Raw genomic sequence first — 22,936 nt, 5'->3', positions numbered from 1 at the left:
AATAATGACATGACACTTTCATTTTACCTTTAGTTAAAAGGTCTAATACATAAATAACCCTCTGAACTTGTCCAAATGTTGTAACTGTCCCTTCAACTTTCAATTGTAACAATTTACCTCTTAAACTTGTCCAATTGTAAAACATAACCCCAAATTGGGAATTTTTTTACCCCGTACTTGAAGCAACCATAAAAACGTTTCCCCATATTCATATCACGCTAAAGATCTGATTATCACACTCCACGAGCGTTGCATCTTTTGTATTTCACGTGTTTCTTCAATTGCAGTCCATGTCAGCAATTGAGGGTTATGTTTTACAATTGGACAAGTTTGAGGGGTTATGTTTTACAATTAGACAAGTTTGAGGGGTAAGTTGTTACGATTGAAAGTTCGGGAGGGCAGTTGCAACATTTGAATAAGTTCAGTGGGTTATTTGTGTATTAGGCTTAGTTAAAAGTGAGAAACATCCTAACAGAACCGCCTCTATGCACCACATATGACCAGTACAGTAACAATCAACAAGGTTAAAAATAAGAACTCTTAGTTTCACCTAAAGTTAATCTGGAAGTCCATAAATAAATAAAAATTGATGTCCAAATCCAAGGTAAAAAAAAGGACATTAATCAATGCTAATTAACAATAATATAACAATTTGATTTTAGGGCTAATTACTAATTTAGCGCATTTGAAGGGTCCATTAACATATTTGATATATTTCTCTTTTATTTTATCAAATTAGACACTTTCATCCATTCTAGACAAATATACCCTAACCTCCCCCAACCTTCTTCTCCTTTTCATTTCTTTCAAATACTTACAACAAAATTCAATAATTCAATCCAAGATCTAAGCATATTCATACATTATTCAAGTTCATGTAATTATACTTTCTTCATTTTACATACACATTATTCAAGTACGCAGTTGGTTAGTTGAATGTTTTCTCGTTGAACCCGTCATTTCCGATTTCCTCCATTTTTGTTGCATCGATAGTTGTTTCTGTCGCATTTGCGACGAAATTTGTCGCATATGGACGAAATTTATCGCATTTGCGACAGTGCAGGTGCGACAAATTTCGTCACAAATGCAACAAAAATGGAGAAAATTGAGACGATACCATTGCAGATGAAGAAAGAGGCAAGACCAGCGAGAAAAGTAGACGTATATGCTAAAAGCATACCATTTCTAATGGAAAGCTTCATCTGTTTTGTGTTTCCTTTCCAAAATTTAGAATACTTCAATAAATGCTTTCCTCTAGTCTGTGCTGATCTCAAAATCACTAACGAAATCGAACTCATCACACATGTTCCTGAGATCATCAAATTCAAAGGACATTTATATAAATATTTTATCTCTACTTTTGGTTTTGGTTGTGGCTCTCTTTGACTTTTTCTATTTTGGTTTGGGATGGCAAAGAAGACGTTTGAGAATCTGAGGAAGAAGGTGAATTGAAATAAGGGTATTCTTGTCCAAAGTTGATGAAAGTGTCTAATTTAGTAAGATGAAAGGGAAGTGTGTTAAATATGTTAATGGACCCCTTCAAATGAGCTAGATTAGTAATTAGCCCTTGATTATACCTTCAGCTAAAAGTGAGAAACATCCTAATAAGATCTCCTCTATATATCACGTATGTTCAGACATGCATAGTTGACCAGTACTATAACAATCAACAAGGTTATAAATAAGAACTCTTAGTTTCCGCTAGGTGAAACTCATGTCAAACTGGTAAGCAAGACTTTCAGCAAAGTCTCATTAGGTTTCACCAAGTTTCACCTTGTTGAAACTTTGATGGAACGTTGATGGAACTCATGTAAAACTTATTAAAATAGTTTCACCAAGCTTTGATAGAGTTTCACCAACGTCGTATCAAATTTTCACTAGAGTTTGGTGAATCTACAAAGAAAATTGGTGAAACCTTTATTTAAACTCATGTAAAATTTGATGAAGTTATGTCAAATATTATCACGAAGGTGTCATTAAGTTTCACTGGAGTTTTAAAAAGTTCCGTCGAATTTCACTAAGGTGAAATCCTTAGTGAAACTCATATTGAACTTAATGAAAATGTTTTAGCATATTTTAACAAAAAGAATCACAAAAATTTCATCAAGGTTTCACTAGAGTTGGTGAAAACCCATGTAAAACCTTGGTGAAACTTCAGTGAAACTGGATGAACCATTGTGAATCATTTCCATTAAATTTTAGTGAAATTTCACCAAGCTTTCAACAAATTGAAACTCTGCATTTCACCTTGGTGAAACTCTATTGAAGCTTAATGAAATCATGGTTATACTACCAATAATAGTTTCATCAAGGTTTCACTAGAGTTTTGGTGTAACTCATAAGAAGTTTGGTGAGACTCATATGGTTTTGGTGAAATTACGATGAAAATTGGCAAAACCTTGTTGAAACTTATGTGAAACTTAATGAAACTATTGCAAATCATTATCACTAGGGTTTCATCAAGTTTCACTTTAGTGAAAATCATGTGCAATTTGGTTAAACTGCATAAAAAATATATATTAAAAATTCAAAAAAGGAAAAAGACAAAAAAAAAAAAAATAGTTTCACAAATTAAGAAAGACAATTGCATGTGCAGAAAGCATTGAAGTTAAAAAAAATTGCAAATCATAACATATAAAAATATTATTACTTAGATAGAAGACCTCCAACCAACAGAGGATGAGGTTATATAAGAAGCCTCACTAAAAACACCAACCATTAACTCTATAGCAAGAACACATACATATAATCACTCAACAAAAGAAATCAGAATTGTAGACCCAAAACAAGATGATTTTTATGTTGCATAAATTTTTAAAAACAAGCAAATCCTAAAAGAAGGAATCATACACTATGCAATTACAAATAATTTCCAGTTTAATGAAAAATTGGAAGAATAAATGTACATGGAACAACTTGTAGGTTTTATCTAACAAGGATGCGAACAAAAGATTTACAAATCGAGAAAATCAATTTATGGCTTTAAACATTCTTCTAGAGAATGACATATTCGATTTCACAATCAAATGATATTAAATGGTTTCAATCTAATTGAAAAGACCATCGTGTCTATACAATGTTCTAGAAGTAAATTGTCATCCTTTTTGTTATATATCGATGGCATCCTAATAACTAGAAATGACATTGGATACATAAACCAAATCAAAGTTTGGCTCAATATGAGTTTTGAAATTAAACATATGTGTATAGCACGTATATTCTTGGAGTTAATATTATAAGAGATGTTTCAAAGAAATTGTTGGCCTTGTCTCAATAGACATAAGTTAACAAAATCTTCGTATCAATTCAAATATTTGAAATTGCAAACCCATAGAAAACCCAATGGTTAAGGATATGACCCTTAGCACTGAAATGTTTCTTCAAACATAACAAGAGATTGAACATATGAGAAATGTTACCTATGATAGTTTAGTATGTAGTTTGATGTATGACATGTTGTGTACAAGACCTGATATTAGTCACGTTGTTGGGACGGTGAGCAGATATTAGTACAAAACACATTGGACTACTGTAAAAAGGATACTAAGATATCTCAAGACAACTGTGGATTATTCTTTATATTATCAAGGAAAATATGTTCAACTAAGAGGATACATATATAGAAATTGGGCGAGAATTGCAGGAAAGGAATTCCACGTCAAGCTATGTTTTCTTGCTAGGAAATGGTACCATATCATAAAGTAGTACGAAACAAACTTGTGTATCTCTATCCACTATGAAAGCAGAGTATATCATACGCGTTTACAATTCAAAAGGTAGTATAATTGAATAAATTCATGAATCGTTTGAACATTAGTATCTCATATACTCCTACAGTAGTGAGAGTCAATATGCTACTGGTTTTACTAAAGACCATAGATTCCATAGAAAATCAAGGTAGATAAAAATTAAGTATCATTTTGTTAGATATTTAATTGTAGTCAAAGAAGTTAATATATGAAGTATGTTACACTCATGACATGGTATCAAATCTAATTACTAAACCAGTCACAAGAGATGTTTATATAAAGTAGCATTTGTTGTCCTCTCTTTGTTAGTAGTTGGTGGAATGATAGATATTTTGGAATAAAATGGGATGAAGTAATAAAAAGAGAGTAATTAAATAAAAGTATTGATAGGGAGGAAGAATTACAAAGACGGATTCACAAGGTATAAAGTGGAGTGGAGTACATATATAAAAATAGATTCTTCTACTGAGACAAAGCACTAGTGTTGTAAACAAGAAGTGCTCCTCCAGCTAGAATACCAACTAATGTTACTGCCCATATTGCCAAACCAGTTATACCCCCAGCATATACATCACCCGTTGGAGCCCATTCATCCGCGTTGTAGATCGGGCTGTAGCCATCCACGTTGGCACCATATTTGTCAACATATTGGTAAACTCCCTTTCCCTGAATCCATTCAGATGCACATCATCAACTCAAGCATAATGAATCTTTCTTAATAAAGAATAAAGAATAAAGAAAAGGGTAGAGAGTAGAGAAAGAACCCACCCGAGGTTTCCTTCCGGAAGCATCAACACCATTCCTCAAGTTCATACCACCACCAGTTCCTGCATATATAGAATAAATAAAAGAAGAAGGTATACATTAATTAAATGGAGAAAGAAAGAGAGAGAGAGAGAGAGACCATAAGGAGTGTCAGTCTTGATCTTCTTGACACCACTGGCTTGAACGCTGAATGATTTAGTGGAGGAGGAGAGAGAAGGAACTCCTCTTGGTGCTGCTGCTGAGAAAGGAGGAGGGCATGCTTTTAGGCTCAATGTAGAAGACATTACTGATGAGCTTGCCATTTCTCTCTCTCTTAATTTCCTATTGCCTGCCTTTCTTTCCTTTCCTACATAAGAATAAGAATAAGAATAAGAATAAGACGACTGTGATCCATGCTTTGCCACGTGCCACATCTTTTGTGGATATCATTTTCCTAACCTTATCATCACTCACTCACACATTATCCTACCAATACACGTGCCTTCATTCCATTGCTTCTTCATTTTACCTTATCACATCACATTCTTATAATGGAATATTTACTTTCAAAATTTAAGTGGTTATCAAAAAAAAAAAAATTAATATGTTTTGATTATTAGGGTTATTAAAATTAATATAGGTTTATTGCTTTTTTTTAATAGAATACTTATTATTAAACTAAGGTTTTGATTGGATGGAAGGTTTTGAATGGTAATTAAAGGGAGGGTAGGGAAGGGTTAGTGGAAACCCTTGTTTGGAAAATTAAAAAATAGGAGGCTAAAGGTTTTGAAGGGTTAATGAAGGGTTTTGAATGGTTCAAAATCAATAGGTTTTTAATGGATTTTCAACCCACCACCAAATCGGTGGGTTTTGAAGGGTTTTGATGAACCCTTCCCTTTCTCCCAAATAAGGGTAAGAGGCCGATTTTGAAGGGTTTTGATGAACCCTTCCCTTTCTCCCAAATAAGGGTAAGGGTAATACCCTCTCTCCCCCTCATTCCCCTTCCCCACCCTCCCTTTAATTACCCTTCAAAACCTCTCATTCAATCAAAGCCTAAAGGATGCAAATTCTTAAAAATAACATCAGCAAGCCAATGTCGCACAATTGACACATAATAATCGCTAGCACTGTAGCGAGCTTGCCTAGCCGTAAGGTGGGCCGTACCGTTCACTAAACGAGAAATAAATGAAATTTTAAAACCTAGGTAACGTTGAAGTATAGAATGACAATCCTAAATTAATGACCTGAATTCGGACGAATTGAGATTTGGGGCTCCGATTTTGTCAAACACAAGTTGGGCGTCCGATTCGAATTCCACTTGATGGTACCCTATGTCTGCCATCCACAATAGACTCGTCCTTACAGCTAGAGCCTCTATAATCTTCAGATCCTTCATCCCTTGAATTATGCTGCTACTGCAACATATGAACTGCCCCTGATCATCTCGAACAACCGTCCCGAGTCCACATTTGCCATCACCTGTGAAGATCGCCCCATCCACGTTGCACTTGACGAACCCGTGCTATGGATGCTGCCACCCCACCCTACGCCTACTCCGACTTCTAGCCCCGCTACACGACCCGCCAATATAACCAGCCCTGAACGCTTTCCAGTCGCTTATGACCTCCCTGATGCTTTTGAAACATTGCTTTGAATTCAACAGCTTATTCGCCCAAACTAGCTGAATCCTCCTGTTCCAAATGGCATGTAGAATCGCCAAAATGTGAACCATTTCATCTGATGTGATCCTCTTCAATTGTCCAAGCAACCAGGAGACTTACTTAATCAGTCAGTTTCACATAATCTTACTTCAAGGGTCGTTATGAGGTTAGGTATAGAAAGAGTTCGAAGTGCATTTTCGAAAAAGATTCATTCACAAGAGAAAGAAGATAAACTAGATAACGTAGTGACTAAAATATGTTTCTTTAAGTTATTCCATTATGACTTTTCTGGTAAAGTGGATTGATCTATCTTTTATTAGATAAAAAAGCTTTCTCCTATCTTTTATGTAATTTCGTGGACTTTCTTTTCTCTCTTGGATTGGTATCTTTTCCCGTGCTTGTTTGCACTATACATCATAAAAGCCTAAAAACAAGGAAACCCACTTGTTAGAACGAATGGTTAGGTCTCGCAAGAGACACTACTAACTTTCCTCCTCATATTAGAAGAGAATTGAACTCGCTAGTCCCTCATCTGCTTTAGACTTGTTAAACAAAGACCCTTGAAATAAAAGTGAAACAAGATATCAGACTAGAGACTAGAAGGTTTGGAACCCTAACAACGATACTCAAAGGGTCAGGTCAACTCATGCTTCTATCGCATCTCCATACCCAAGCCCATAAAGATAAAGCAAGCCATCTCTCCATCAAGGCACATCGCCCGGGTGCTCAACAGGAAGGTCAAGACAAACAGAATTAGAGTGGGAGATTTAGTGCTCAAGCAAGCTAGGGTCTCCTAGGGATGGAGTGTTCCGACCCGCTTCCCACCACATCTCGTCTGTGGCTCCACACAGCACAAATAAATGTTTTGTCAGTTTCAACTTCAAACTTGCAAAACATAGAACAGTTGGGAATATTAACTCGTCGCTGGACAAGTCTGTTGCGTGTCAGTAAAAACCCACGACAAAGGCGCCATAAAAAGTTTCTCATTTTAGGCGGCACAAGTAACTTCAACAGTTCCTTCCACCCCTTCATAACCTCGACACCATTACTCCCCGCCATACCCTCAGTATAACCTGATTTAACCGTGTACACAACTTCCTTGGTCCAATTTCAGACCCACTCATCCTCAATCTCCTGGTACGGTATAATAATGGAAAGAACAGCTTCAGCCTCTTCTTCACAAAAGCACCCTGCCACCTTAGTTCTATCCCATGCCCTCGAATTCTCTAACAAAAAAATCCGCGACTTTTATATCCTCCAAACCCGGGACACGAAACAAAATAATCGAAAACCCAGGCAGATTTGGAACCTAGGGATCCTCCCACACATTAACAGAACGTCTAGTACCAATCTTCTATCTCAAACCCAACCGTAAAACATCAATTCCACTCCAAATACTACGCTAAATAACCCTAGGATTATTTCCTAATTTGGACGATAGGAGAGACTCATTTGGATAATATTTTACTTTGAATATCTTACTCACCAAAGTATTCGAAGACTGAATCGGTTTCCAACCCTGCTTTCCCAACAAGGCTAGGTTAAACATATGTAGGTCCCTAAAACCAAGACCCCTTTGCTCCTTCCCTTGACATAGATTAGACCAGTCAAACCAATGGATACTCTGTTTGCCCTCAAGTTTCGAACCCCACCAAAAAGAGTTCATAATTTTCAACAGGTCATCACAAATAGAATGGGGCAGAAGGAAGGTACTTATATAGAAAGTCGACAACGCTTGTGCCACTGATTTAATCAATACTTCCTTCCCTGCACTAGACAAAAATCGATGACCCCAACTCCCAAATTTCCTTCTTAACCTGTCAATAAGAAAAAGGAAAATACGTCTCTTAGATCTCCCTATTAGGGACGGGAGACCCAAATATCGGCCTGTATCTAATGGATTAGAGACATTTAATATACTCTTTATGTTGACCCTAACTTCCTGCTTTACATTTGTACTGAAGAAAATACCCGACTTGTTAAGATTAACCGCCTGCCCAGAAGCATGCTCATACTCAGTCAACAATTTCACAATCGTACTGGTTTCTGAAGCCGTGGCCCCAAAAAATAGGAAATTATCATCAACAAAAAATAAATGTGTAACCGATGGGGCCCGTTTACACACCTTGCAGCTAGTAATAAGGTTGTTCTCCTCGGCCTAGGAAATTAATCTAGATAGAACCTCAACACAAAGAATAAAGAGATATGGAGACAACAGATCTCCCTGCCTGAGCCCTCTCCCAGGAATAATTGTATCCGTTAAATCATTGTTCAACGTGACCTTATACTTGACTTTTGTGACACACCACATAATCCATTGTACCCATTTATCATTAAAACCCATCTTGGTCATAACATTCTCCAAAAATCCCCAATCAACCCTATCATAGGCCTTGCTTATGTCAATCTTAAGGGCAACCTCCCCCACCTCTCCCCTATTATGGCGCTTTATGAAGTGTATTGTCTCGAAATCCACTTGCACACTATCCATAATTAACCTCCATGGGACAAAAAATGATTGGGTATCACTAATGATTTCCGGGAGTATGCCCTTTAGCCTATTTGCTAAGACCTTAGCAATCAATTTGTACAACACATTGCAATGGGAGATGGGTCTAAAGTCTTTAAGGCAATCGACGCATTACACTTGGGAATCATAACAATAACCGTTTCATTCAATTTTTCAGGGAACACACCATTTTCCAACCATTCAATACAAGCAAGAAACACATCCTGACCTATGTGATCCTAGAATTCTTGATAAAATTCTAGAAACTCCAACTCCCACTGCAACTGGAAGGGATTATCCCTCTATGATTGATGGCTTGAAACTGGATGCCCTCTTTTCGAGAACGGCATATACTTAGAAAGAATCGAAGGCTATTAGGAACTCAAAATGGATGAAGAAGGACTAGCAACCACTCGTTCAATGAAAATAGAATGAGGAAATGAGTGTTAGCTTTCTTCTGCTTAGAGAATATTGGATGCTCTAAAGGGCACTAAAATTAGATCAATAACCTAGCTTGCCTTAGCTTCCTTGAAAAACTCGCAAAAAGGAAAACCTTTTTCCACCAAGGCACTCTACTCCAAGAGAGGCATATGGCGAAGTACATTAGAGTTGCTACATTACCAACTGCATGCATCCAGGCTCCCTCAACAGCAAGTAGAGTCGTGAGCTTCATGTCTTCCTCTCTATCGTCTCCAATGATGCTTTTTAGTCTTACTTGACCTTATAACAAATATGTAGGAAACGGAGGAGGGGAAATGCAATGGGGGAAGGAAAACACTTTCAGAGATCAAGATTGGATTTATTTTTCATCAAAAACGAAGAAGGCTGAGGATGGTCTACGATGCGTGTTATCTAAAGGGAACACGCTTTTTCGACCGCGGTGGTATAATTGTCGGACCCTCTCCTTGTTCCGACCGTTGGCCTATTGGGATAGCAACCTTCGAACTTTGCCTGCCCTTTCAAATAAAGAATTCTGGCTCGGCCTCGGAAAGTGCTGGCAAAAACAGAAAGGAACGGGTCTATGTAGTTGATGCGCAACAGGTACGACATCTACTAGAAAAGAGAGGATCCACTTTAAATAACCACGCCTCTGTTAGGCAGTGTGTGGAATGGCTAAGAGCGGACCTTTTTGGATATATAATCCAAGTCGAGAGTGGAGGGAACAATTGTCTAATGAAAAACTACTTTCGGTTCAGAGAAGCACTTTTTTCGTTGAAAAATCCTCGTTCCCTTTCATGTGAATTCGCCAACGGCGAATATAAAACTTATAGAGCCCTATCTATTCCATCTCTCGATCCCCAAAGAAAACCCCCCTCCCCTTCCGAACTCATATCTCTTTTAATACTAAAAGTTGACAGGACATCATCTCCTTCTCATGCGCTAGATCGTTCGTGGAGTACCATAACCACCACAAGCAGTATATAAAATGACAAAAATCAAAGTTGAGAGAGAGAGAGAGAGTTATTGGGGTAGTATTAATAAGCTTGGTTTTAATACATGTAGACACGTTTTAAATTTATGTGGTCCAATCAATTGAATTTGGGTGGGCGTACAATATCTAAATGGGATTGGACCAGACTATTACAATGAGTGGCGCTAGGGTAGAAGACATTAACAATGAGCAACCTAAGGGAATGCGATAGGACCAGGAATGAACTGAACCTCACATCAGAAATAAAGAGATAATTATTAAAGTATATTAATAAAGTGTGCTTCTAATATATTTAGACGCGTTTTAAAGTCTTGAGACCCAATCGGTTGGATTTGAGCAAAGCAGACATCATCTACAAGGTATTGGATCAGACTGTTACAATCGATAGCATAGCCGACTCTTCATTTATGTGTTAACAAATCAGACGGAAACTAGCGAGTCTATAATGATTCAGCCCGAAACGGGTGGTACCGAGATAGAAAGCCTAAACAAGCAACAATCCTAAGAAATGACGATAGAAACATGAATGAGTAGGATTCGAATATATGTGGAGACATTTTGAAATCTTGAGACCCAATAACTAAATTTGGACAGGAAGAATATCTAGGTGGTATTATTACAATACCAATCCACAAAATCATAACTAAGTGAACGCCAAAGGGCTACTTTACATGTATGAGCAAAAGTGCATTTCATCTTCTTCACGACAACAGGTGCATAATGCATTAACGGCGAGGGAGAGTACTGTTGAGCAATCGCCAAATGGAGTGCTCATTTTCCCTTGGAATTTAATCTGCCTCAAATTTTTCTACAACAAACTAGAATTTTGAATGACATAAAAAGAATAGAATAATTAACGTAGTACATTATCAATAATTTATAAATTAAATGCTCTCATAATTTCGGGAAAACAAATAAATATAAAGGAGTTGGTTCACATAATAATGTAAACTACAAGCAACTAGGGGTTTCTATAAGCTTTGCAGCTGCAGCCAAGCCGCTAAGTATTGCACCTTCCACATTTGGGCTAACACAGAAATCTCCACAAACGGCCAATCTTTTCTCACTATCCCATAAGCACTTTTCTTCTCCTGCTACTGTTGCACCCGGAAAAGCACTTCCCCTATCAGTATACAAACAAAGAGAGTCACAACCAAAATTACCTGTTTTAAACCCAAACATAAAAGGTCTCACGTGAAGTTTAATTGCAATCATATCATATGCCAAATTTATCCATCTAATGAATTTAGTCTAAACCTTTTCTTATGGCGTTTTCCATGGATTCATTACCTAGATGATATAATAAGCAAATACATAGACACACAAGGCCAAACCGATTGATGACATAACAGTGGGAATCGCTTGGATTCAAATCTGTTCCAATAACAATACTCCAATTTCTTTCATAATTTAAAAAATGGACATTAAAGTCCATTTCTTCCTTCAAATAACCACTAGAAATTTTCGGGTCCCCTTTACAAGCCCTATCTCTAGTTTCTTTCTTTTTAAAATTGACAACTGCTCCATATCTGCACTCAAATAACATTTATTCCTTCAGAGTACCATTACTACATGTGAGGTGCCATATACAAGCCCTATCTCTAGATTTTCAGCCCAAGCCTTAACTTTTCTAGGACCTGTCACTTAGATGTAAAGTATGCAATATCAATTGATCAATTCACTTGGTTATCTACGCCCAACAAATTGAACCTGAATTCAATTCGCTGTATTACTCCAGCAAAGTAATATAGATAGGGACAGCTATAGTATATACATTTTCTCCCTAGCCATTTTAAGAAAGTAAATCAAACAGACTTAGGTAGGGCTGCAAATGAGCCGAGCCGCTCGTTTGGCTCAATAAAAGCTCGAACACATTCACCTCGATTTATAAACGAGCCGAGCTTGAGCACAGCAAAACTCGGATCGAAAGCTCGCGAACATATTCGGTTATAGGTTCATGAACAAGATCATAAACAAACTCGATCACAGTGTTCATGAGCAAGCTTGGTTCAATGTTTTCTTTAATAATAGTATTTCTATAAAAGGTGAAATGTAAAACAATGTAGTTTTGTGTAAATTTTAGTTTTGTAGGTTTCAAAACTATGTAGTTTTGTGTTAAAGAAATTTCAAATGTACATAATTAATTAGCTGATCGTGAGCGAAGTTCATGAATAGGATGTTGAGCTCAAACTCGTCAATTTTCTGACTAGCCGAGCATGAGTAGGCCAAAGCTCGGCTCGGCTCGATTACAGCCCTAGATTCGGGTAGGTTATAGAATGCCTCAGAGTTGAAACTGGAGTAATCCAATGCCTCAGAGTTTAATATTTCTAGGATAGACTTGAAGAAAAAAAGCTAATGCCAACTTTTCCACGTGAAACTCAAACAAAGATAGCAGGCACTGTTTTCAGCGGATTAATGTAAATACTGACCATCGATGAGCTTTTGTGAAAAATGGCTGAGAGCTATTAAGTCCCGTGTTTTCAAATTCTTGAACCAACTCTTGAGTTACTTTTGCTAATGTTTCACTTGAAGGTTTCCGAAGTCCAGTTTGGGCAATTACATCCCTAGCGTACTGCACTGTTGAATGCAATACCCATCGTTCACTACACGACAAAGCAAGATAGCAAATATAAGAATGTGGAAAAACAGGGAAATTATTTATCTCACAATTAACACATCTGATTCAACATGAGCCTACAGATGCTCCCGTCTGTAAATTTGATTGAATAAAATTTCGGCTATGATGCATGGAAACTTTGAAATTTCAGGAACTCGTAGAAAACGTTTTGGTTAACATTTCTGTAAATTTAAAAAATTGGAAACTACTTTGATTAAAATAAAATAGGTTTCCAGAAGCAAATTTGTGCATCGACCAAATATATCATGCATATCACACTTCGCATTAGATCCCTAATATTTTCTATATCAACTTTCTCAAGCTTCTCAAACTGAAAAATAAAAACCTGTTTTTACCCTTTTTATGTAAATTCTTTTCATTTTCTATATAAAGAAGTACGAATGAATACCTTAATAGTTATAAATTTTATAAATATACCCTTATAAAAGGGCGGCCCGGTGCACTACGCGTAGCGAGGGTCCAGGGAGGGGCCCCCCACAAGAGTGTACTGGGCAAGCCTTCCCCTGCCAATTTTTTGGCAAGAGGCCGCTCCTAAGACTCGAACCCGTGACCTCTCAGTCACACGACAACAACGTTTACCATTGCGCCAAGGCTCGCCCTCATAAATATACCCTTATATTTTCATTATTTACACGTTTCCCCCATGTTTCCATTTCTTATATTTTGAAACGAAAAACCATTTCAAGTGTCCATTTCCTTGTCAGTTTCCAGGTATGTTTTCATGCAACATAGAAATTCTATATAGTATAAGAAGAAAGAAGACAGATTAACTTAGATCAAAATTATGAAATTGACTTCAGCTTATTAGATCTTTCTGAAGATCTTTTTTTTTTTGATAAAAATCTTTCTGAAGATCTTACAATGACATATTATAGTGGAAAAAAACGGGTACTAGCTAGAGCAGAATCTAGGTAGCCAACCCCAGCTAGCTAGGAATAATAAGGCTTGGTTGTTTCGTTGTTTTGTATCATTGCAAGTGATAAAATGCATACCTCAAGGTGGCACGCCCAGGCTTGCTACTGTCACAGTGACCCCAGCTTAAAACTTCAGAATTTTTGAATGAGAAACCTTTTACAGGTATCTTAACCACCGCAACAGAATTCAGTCAGTTCATGAAAAATTGGATTTCAGCCGGTCTTTATAAAATCATATGGGCAAACTTTTTACGAGCAAGTGCTCTACAAAAATAAATAGGTGACAACTTACTGATGACAAAGGCTCAGCAAATGCTAGCATAAGAACAAAACATGGATTTACAGGAATATCTTCTAGCTTCATTGCCAGTTCTGGAACCAACCGCAAATCTGAATTGATCATAAATGGCTAATGGGTAAAGATAAGAGCCTTCCCCACTGTACATCAACTGGGGAACTCATATAAAGACAGAAAATGAAATAAAAATAAATGAAGCTGTGTGATGGCACCATCTCAGGTGATCCTTCTCTAATCCCTAAACTCACAAGTATGTTCACTAAATTGTTACATACACAAACGCTTTATGATATATTCCTTGAGGATTAAATACAGCACAAAACACTAATTGCATTGCTATTTAATATGTTATGTGGAGATTTGGAGCAAGTTTCTATAAGGTCTAGTGATCGATATAATGGCAATTTGGCTGTTTTGTCAGATTCTCAAATATATCTTTTACAATTTTCTGTATAAACATACTCTAATTTCTTTCATTTTCTCCCAAAAAGAAAAAAGAAAGCTCAAAGGTATGTGCCCATCTGATGTGGCATTCCTACATGGTGGGGCACTAGGCTAGATAGCAATCCCATGGGTCACACAAAGAATAGGTAAGCAATTTATTACTCTCTATGTTTTTACATATTACACTAGTCAGCCCTTGTGTTTTAGAAATAATTATGTAGTCCCTAAGTTTTGTTTCTATCAAACTATTTAGGCCATGTTCTTTGTTACTTAATTTCAGTTCAGTAATTTATCATTATTTATTATAATTATAATTATTTATATATAATTTATTATTATTTTATATATATATATATATATTATTTATAATTTAGCAATCTTTTCCCTACCAAAAAAAAATAATAATTTAGCATTCTTTATATATAATTCATCATTATTTATTATAATTCATCATTATTTATATAAAATTTATCATTATTTATTATAATTATAACTATTTATATATAAAATTTATTATTTCAATTCAGTAATTTCAGTTTAGTTCAATTCATTTAATTTCAGTAAAAAAGAATAGGGCCTTAGTCCTTCTATTAGAGTCAATGGTCAAATTAGACTAAATCAAATTTAAGATAACAAAATTACCCTTTACTTTATTTTATAATGATCAAACAATTATTTTTCTTTCTATTTTATGTTTTCTTTTCTTTTCTTTTCTTTCCCATGTAATATTAATCTCTTCAATATATAGTAATTGATGTATTAATTTTTATATAATTATAGAACTTCAATTTAGCCGCAAAGCACTTGCTTCACTACAAAAATGAATAAAAAATATTTCAAAATTGTAAATGTGAACTTTTATCTCAAATGAATTTTATAGATAAAATAAAAGAAAAAAAATTTGAAATTTTTTTTTTATCAATTTCATAATAATGTTAAATATTAGTTTAAAGATATTGTATTAAATAAATAAAAAATAAGAATAAAAATTTAAGAGAATAAATAATAGTTTTTTTATATATTAATATGTATAAATTTAGAAATTTTGGTGTATATATACTACATAAATTGCATATATGATTTTTTATTTTTATACTTTTTTCTTAATGGATGAGATGAATATTCATTTTGCCTAAAATATACCTATGATAGAAAGCTACAAATTAAAAAGACAATGACACCATTGTCTCCCGAAAAAAAAAAAAATTGAAAAATAAATAAAATAATAAAACATTACATTTCAAGCAAATCATATGATTAGTAATATCAATTAAATTCAGTGCATTATCCGAAAATAATGTCATTACATAAATTAAATCTCTAACAAGCTCAAAAAATTGAACTATTAAAAAAAGTTTGCAATTTATTTAAATAAGTTTGAACTATTAAAGCTACAATGTTAACTATAAAATTAATCTTTTTTTATAAATGCTAAGTTTGAAAACTATTTTGTATTTTAACCGCATTCCATGACACAGGCAGTAGATGTTTGTGCAGTTATTCATGCCATGTTATCAAATGCACATGCTTGGTAAATGTTCGGGTAAAATAGGAAGAACTTTCCAAGAAGATGAAGCAAAAAGAATGATAAAAAGCATGCTTGCTTATAATAAAAATTACTTTCTCATTCTCCCTAGAAATATCTAGTTGGGATAACATAATACAAAACAACCTTACCAAAAGAGCAAGAAAGAAAGAAGAAAACAAGAGGAAGCAAAAAAGCTTCAATTTCTTTTCATATTCTTTCTGATAAGAGCAAGAAAGAAAGAAGAAAATAATAGTAATCAATGTTTTGACTTCAATAGAATCTACAAGTAAACATTTAGTTTCTATCTATCTCAATTTAAATGCTTACCTAATGGTGGTGGATGTCCCGTCACATCTTTGAACCTTGGAGACAATAAGTTTTTGTCTGATGCAACCACTCCCTTAAAATAACCATGATTTTGTCCATCCATGCCCATTACCATCCATGAATTCACATCATCAACCCATTCCAACCTCTTAACCCCGATACCAAACTTGCTTTCCACTCCTGAAACACAAAGATAACCATTTGGTAATTGAACTCTAAAGGTTCCAGAATAAAAGAGAAAAGATGAATACGAACCGATCTCATTGCATAATGCTTTACAAATAGAATTCATGCCTGGTACACCAACATATCTTTTGCCCACTTCTTCCTAAATAAATTCATATATAAAGATATTACTATTGAAAAATAAAATAAATGTAAAGCGCACCATCTTGCATCTAACACCAGCATCATAAGAAGTTTAAAGTTGAAAAAAAATCCTTTAAGATAAATAACATCCTATATTTTCCACGCTATTCAGCAAAAGGTAAGACTAATTTGCTGCAATTATTGAGTCTAAGCATCTTGGACTAGCAGTGTCACTTGTGCCTGTCTTATATTTAGTGCAGCAGGCGGTATAAAATTGAAAAGTTCCAGCTCAAGTTCAAATTTGAATGTCAATAAAAAATAAACGGCACACTGAGTAGTAATACAAAAGTCCAGTCATATCTGATCAACCAGGATACAAGTTCATTAAAAAAACAGAAGGATGGTGACTATATGTGGGAATGAAAATAAACTACATAAATATGTTTTAATCTTAAATCAATTAGTTGAGCTTCCTTTATTTTTTTGTTTCCATTTTCTGTCCTTTTGTTGTCTGTCTTTATCCAAAGTAATTCTTTGCTAAATAACCAATTAATGGATCTCGCTTCTTCATTTTTGTTTACCCTTCTCTACTTTCTCCCTATATATCCTTCAGATTCCTATATTTGGTATCTTCCCTGCATCTTCCTCCTTCATCCTAAGGAGTCTCTACTTCATTTTAGTTTCCCAAATGCACTATGGTTTTCTCACTCTCTTTTTCATCCATATGATTCTTCGTAAATCATGATTCATTTCCTTCTGGAGCAATGTGTGACATTTTTTATGAGTTCTTTCAAATGTTTCTTTTGTAGTGGATTTAGTAAAGTTATTTTGGTGGATTGCACACTCTGAAAACCTTGGGCTACTAATGCTCTCATTTCAAATGGGATTGATAGGAAAGTGAAGTAGCTCTAGCAAAATCCATATATAAATGTTTCTTCTTTGAAATGGAAGCTTGGTGTCAACTTCTTGCCCGTGCACATACCCAGTTAGGGTTTACTAATCCTTTCCTTCCATGGCTCATGACAAGTTATTATGTTATTGTATATATTATAGTTTAGTGGTTTCAAATTTCTTTCTTGAAAATGTAGATCACGTTTTGTATCATGTGATTAGGGTATCCGATGAAAAATGTTGGAGATCACATGACAAGCACATCATCAATACCGCCGCCAATGAGCAGGGTTGGTTCTAAAAAGTAAAAACAAGTAAAATTTTATTATTTTCCTTGATCCAAAACAACAATTTCAGCTATCTCCATATGCAACTAATTGTAGTTACTCAGGTAAATTACATTCATGGCCCTCCAACTAATGCGCTTTTCACACGTTGGTACCTAAACTTCTATTTTTTACTTAAAAAGTATTGAACTTAGTGATGACCTAACATTGTATCCCATATGAACTGCTATCAAAGGTTACTCATACCACATCAGCATTTTATGCTTTTTCAACATAAAATATAGGACCCACTAATTTTTCAAAAGTTCTTCTACCCTTCTCAATTTACCAAGGCTAACCATTCTCTCTCTTAGAATTTCTCAATCTCCTGCTTCTCCCTCTATTGAGCCACTCTTCTGTTTATTCTCATCTCTTCCTTTCTATTGGAGATGCTCGAAGAAACCATTCTTCTCATCCGAAATGATATCAATTTTCACATACAGAAGCAGCCACCCTCGTCTCTGTCTCTTCCAGACCAATCCTGAATCTGAAATGATTTTATTTTAGATTTTGAATTCATATTCTCTGCTTGCATCCCAGTTTCCTCTATCTCCCAAATCGAATTGTATTTCACTCCAAAAATCAACTAAACTGCTACTCACTCGTCAATCGGTCTTGTCTCCCCAAATCGCCATCAACATTGCACTCTATCATTCTCATCTTTGATTCTCCAATCCATTTAGTTTTCTCCTAAACAATTTCATCCTACCATAAGTTGGAGTCACAATGTTGTTGAGGTGTGCCCATGATTGAACTTTTAAGGATGCCTTTAATTGATCTCTGGAAGACTTCAAATCTTCCAATCAAACTTTGCCACCGTGGTTATATTATAAGGTTCCCCCACCACCTTGACAGCATACATATTGGCGCAACGGTAAAACGTTGTTGTCGTGTGACCGAAGGTCACGGGTTCGAGTCTTAGGAGCGACCTCTTGCCAAAAAAAATTGGCAATGGAAGGCTTGCCCCAAGTACACCCTTGTGGTGAGACCCCTCCCTGGACCCTCACTTAGCGGGGACGCGTAGTGCACCGGGCCGCCCCTTTTTTTTTACCAGACCCTTTTCGTCCAATGTATACCAACTAACATCGACAAAAACAAAATGCAAAAGGTTCTCCAAATCGGATATGAAACTGTTACAGGTTAGCGTGAGATGTTACTTATGTTCTTTGATGCAAAATTCCTGCAATTGCAATTGGTGATGTGGGAAAGTGAGGGGTTTGGTGAGATGATGCTGATGATAGTGAAGGTGGTGGTGCTGCATCATCGGAGTATATGGTAGCACCTGGATAAGATGCAAACGTGGAAAGATCTATTGGTATAGCAATGAAGAATTTTTATGTTTCACACCTTTCAATCTATGTTTCTTGATTTTTTTCACGATTTTTTTCTGTTTTGTTTGTTTAGTTATTACGGATGTGAGACTGAAAAAGAAGTGCATAAGCTTTCTCAGTTGATGGGATCAAAATATTGAAAGAAAAAATATTAAAGATAAGATGGTTTGACTCCAACAAAAAAATCCATTGTTGAAATTGAATTACTGCCATAGCTTATGGAATGTAAAGGGAAGAACCATGAGAGAGGTTTAAGAGAGAGCAATGGTTCATATGATGGAAATTGGAACTTTTGGGATTTGAGAAAGAGAGGATTTGGGAAAGAGAAGGAAAAGGGTGAGTGGGTGAAGGACAAAAGAGTATTTTCAAGTACGGTGGGCCCAAACTATGTGTTAAAAGAGAGTTAAAGAATGATGTGTCACGGTCAAAAGGTAAGAAACTCGTAATTTGGGCTTGGTCACCAAATTCAAGCATTTCTAAGTGAAAATTTGGTACCAAAATGTGAAAAGCACCCAAGTTGGAAGGCCATGAGTATAATTTACCCATAGCTACTCAGACCATTTATGCACTTAACTAGTTTTTGGCCCGTGCGATGCACGGATTCATCTTAATATATAAATATTAATAAAAATACAATCTAATAATTACAATTAATGACATAAATGTGTTATATAAATTAAATATTATTATTTGATTTTCACATTTACTTTAAATAATATTTTTATAGATAAATATAATAATAAAATAAAAACTAATATATTATATATTATATTATATTTTTTATCAGTAAAAAATGAGGAAGTGACACCTCAGTTCCATCGTTACTGTTTTATATTATATATAGATTATTCAAGTTGAAGTATATGCACTCGAACAATGTACAACAAAAAGTTCCGAGTTGTTCATGCAACACAGTGTCATTACCCAAAAATAAAAGAAACTTGAATTTTCATTAAACACAGAAAGTTAAATATAGAAAAACAGAAACACAGACCAACAACTGTTGAAAATTCAAATAGGAGATTTCAGTGCTAAAATCACACAAAATAAAGGTGACAACATACAAGAAATAGTAACAGTCATTGATATATCCATGAACATACGCAAACATTTGGACTAAAGTGCCTCACCTGTACAAAAATATGCCCACACTTCCCCCTTTTTTTTTTCTTTGCCAGTCCCTTTAACAGGTATTAGAATTCACTGGGGTTGATCAACATGATCTCGACTAGGGATGCCAACTAGAGTCTTACTGGAGGTAGTTTGAAGATTGTCTCAGCTACTAAGAAGTTAGAAGGGAAGGAAAGAGATTATTGTGCCACAGATGATCAAAAGGCTAAGTAACCCAATAAGTGCAAATTGATATTATTGATTAACCAAATTGCCATGATCTTATGTTGGAATCACCCAAATGGAGACTTAGGAACAGATGTATGCATTATAATGGGAATAGGATATACAAGTACCTATGCGCGCAAGCAGAATGCTATCTAGCTACTTTGAGATATATATTAATAGTTGAGAAGTCAGCTTGCTTATTTTGATTCCTTTTATGATTTTGCAATTAATATATATTTTTTGTAGGTGGAACAAACTAAACGAGTTCGAGCTTATCAGGCACTCAGTAGTCACTCCCAATTAAAATTTGCTGCTCAAAATCAAACTGGATACTGACTTCTTAAGATGTATGTGTGGATCCTTTCCACCCAATCCAACCTATGGTACCATAGTTTATATATGCATAACAGGGTACAGTCTGCAAAATTTAAGCAAATTAGTACATAAAAGAAGAATAGTTTATAAACCTGTTCAACGTGAAGAAATTTGTTGGAGAGACAATCGAACGAGCCAAACTTCTCTTTCCATTCAACAACAAGACCTCTCAATTCCCATTCATGAACAAGCCTCAACGCATCAGTATTTTGAACGCTAAAACACGGAGCACCATGATCGAACACAAGTTCCGTCCCATTTTCAGCAATTTCTCTGTTAGAAATTGAAATCCAGTTTTTACAAGGAAAATCCCAAAAGGGGAATTTAATGAATCGATCACATAAGATGAAAGAGATACAAATTGAAAACAGAAGAGAAAGAGTTGAAATGGAGAAATGATTAACAAGGGAAAGATTGTGAAAAACCTCCTCTGGGACATGCGGCCGCCAGGGCCTCGGGCGGAGTCGAAGAGAGTGACTGAAACTCCATTCCTAGCAAGAGTTGAAGCGCATACCGCTCCTGATACTGCAGCGCGGTTCAAGTTTTAGTGAGATCGTGTGCGAGAGAAAATTAAGTAGAAGAAGAGACAAAGAGTTGAAACTGAAAACCCACTTCCACTACCAATCACTGCGACCTTAGCTGCAACGTTGTTCATAAAATCTAATCTTTGATTCACTACAACAATCTACTTTACTTTTGTAAGTTTAAGTTATACTAATAAGGCTTTGATTGGAGTTGGAACGTTAATGGAGAGGAGGGAGACAGGCAATGGAATGGAAACCGAATACCGAACCTAAAATAAATAAATAAATAGCTCTCATATAAAAGTTTACCTATTTTCATGGATAAATAATTTATTAGTCTCTTATTTTTTTATCTAACACATTGTTTAGTCTCTCTATTTTAAAAAATATATTATAAGGTTCATGATTTTTACCAATATTAACCTTTTGATCATTTTATCTAGTTTTTTCAGACTTGTAATCGTTATATTTTAGTATAAACAGATATATATATATATATATATAAAATAACAGAGTAACACAGTCAACTTGTATTATATTGTGGCTGTCCTAAAAGCTAAGATATGTATGGTTAAAAATCTAAAAAAAATAGATAAAAGGACTACAAGGTTAGTATTGGCAAAAAAATAGGGACTTTAAAATGTGTTTTTCAAAATAGAAGGACTAAACAATATATTAGGTAAAAACTAGGGGACTAATAAATTATTTATCATATTTTCATTAAATTTCAATTTGAAAGTTAGACCTTATTTTTTTTTGACAACCAAATAACATATATTAAGAATCAAGAAGAAGCATATTACAAATAAAATCAGGGGGTATAGAAAACCACTCACCCCGATGTAAAGGTAAAATACTACTTCTAGCTAACAAATGAGCAACAGAGTTTGCAGAACGACAGACAAAACGAATAGAGCAATTAAAAGACTCGTTCAAAGAAAAATGACAATCATTGGCTAAGGCGTTAAAAGGAGATGAAACCTGTAACGGGCGGGCCATAGACTGTACCACGATCAAAGAATCTGATTCAATGATTATATCCTTCCATCCGCGGTCTTTGATCCAACTAAGAGCCTCTCGGACCGATAGCGCTTCAATGAACGATGCATCTTGATAATTCTGCAAGGATCCATTTTTAGCCGCAACAAAACGGCCCAACTCATCCCGAACAATACACCCAAACCCAGCCACATTCTTGTCTACAAATAACGCACCATCCACATTCAATTTTAGGAATCCAATTGGAGGACGCTGCCACACCTTCAGGCTTGGCACAGCCGGACTACCTGAAGGAGAAACCGACGCCTACGCTTTCTTCCAGGCCTATAGGAATGAAACAGCCGAATGGAACAAGATCGAAGCTTGTGAATCCTTCCGATTCCACACAATGTCATTTCTATAACCCCAAATAATCCACCATAAGACCGCTACAAGCTCAACAAGCTCCATCGGTTTAGAGAAGATCCACCCCCAATAATCAAAAATGTTTTGAAATTGGGTTCCCACATCCCCAATAGGCGAAATAGTCCAAATAGCTCGAGCCATAGTACATCTGAGAAAAATGTGATACGAATCTTCCACCGCCCCATGACAGAGCT

At 35.4% G+C, this 22,936-nt stretch overlaps 2 protein-coding genes across 3 annotated transcripts; both read right to left on the bottom strand.

Annotated features, from left to right (window-relative positions):
• Positions 1-4,102: 4,102 nt before the first annotated feature.
• Positions 4,103-4,867, bottom strand: LOC136218626 (photosystem II 10 kDa polypeptide, chloroplastic). Its single transcript, XM_066005635.1, has 3 exons — positions 4,654-4,867; positions 4,518-4,576; positions 4,103-4,415 (listed from the first exon to the last, which is right to left on the bottom strand). The coding sequence occupies exons 1-3, from the start codon at positions 4,814-4,816 to the stop codon at positions 4,212-4,214; spliced, it is 426 nt and encodes a 141-aa protein (XP_065861707.1). The 5' UTR covers positions 4,817-4,867; the 3' UTR covers positions 4,103-4,211.
• A 6,073-nt stretch (positions 4,868-10,940) lies between these two features.
• On the bottom strand, positions 10,941-21,594 carry LOC136218625 (uncharacterized). Of its 2 annotated transcripts, none has more exons than XM_066005633.1 (9): positions 21,427-21,594; positions 21,240-21,339; positions 20,907-21,087; positions 16,500-16,572; positions 16,245-16,424; positions 13,940-14,037; positions 13,726-13,814; positions 12,525-12,698; positions 10,941-11,218 (listed from the first exon to the last, which is right to left on the bottom strand). In XM_066005633.1, the coding sequence occupies exons 1-9, from the start codon at positions 21,467-21,469 to the stop codon at positions 11,047-11,049; spliced, it is 1,110 nt and encodes a 369-aa protein (XP_065861705.1). In that variant the 5' UTR covers positions 21,470-21,594; the 3' UTR covers positions 10,941-11,046. The 2 variants fall into 2 exon arrangements, with proteins under 2 accessions (XP_065861705.1, XP_065861706.1); XM_066005634.1 differs by having other exon boundaries at positions 13,940-14,019.
• Between the last annotated feature and the right edge of the window lie 1,342 nt (positions 21,595-22,936).

Source organism: Euphorbia lathyris, chromosome 2, assembly GCF_963576675.1.
Source record: "Euphorbia lathyris chromosome 2, ddEupLath1.1, whole genome shotgun sequence".
NCBI classification, from domain to species: Eukaryota; Viridiplantae; Streptophyta; class Magnoliopsida; order Malpighiales; family Euphorbiaceae; genus Euphorbia; species Euphorbia lathyris.
Note: the sequence above shows the minus strand (reverse complement) of the source record. Positions and strands in the feature narration are given on the sequence as shown.

Excerpts from the sequence above, each read along its gene's own strand:
- LOC136218626 (XM_066005635.1), bottom strand. The coding sequence starts at position 4,816 with ATGGCAAGCTCATCAGTAATGTCTTCTACATTGAGCCTAAAAGCATGC. Across the intron at positions 4,577-4,653 it reads CAAGACTGACACTCCTTATG|GAACTGGTGGTGGTATGAAC; the intron begins GTCTCTCTCTCT and ends CTATATATGCAG. Across the intron at positions 4,416-4,517 it reads CTTCCGGAAGGAAACCTCGG|GGAAAGGGAGTTTACCAATA; the intron begins GTGGGTTCTTTC and ends GAATGGATTCAG.
- LOC136218625 (XM_066005633.1), bottom strand. The coding sequence starts at position 21,469 with ATGAACAACGTTGCAGCTAAGGTCGCAGTGATTGGTAGTGGAA. Across the intron at positions 21,340-21,426 it reads CGCAGTGATTGGTAGTGGAA|TATCAGGAGCGGTATGCGCT; the intron begins GTGGGTTTTCAG and ends ACCGCGCTGCAG. Across the intron at positions 12,699-13,725 it reads CCTGGGCGTGCCACCTTGAG|TGAACGATGGGTATTGCATT; the intron begins GTATGCATTTTA and ends TTTGTCGTGTAG.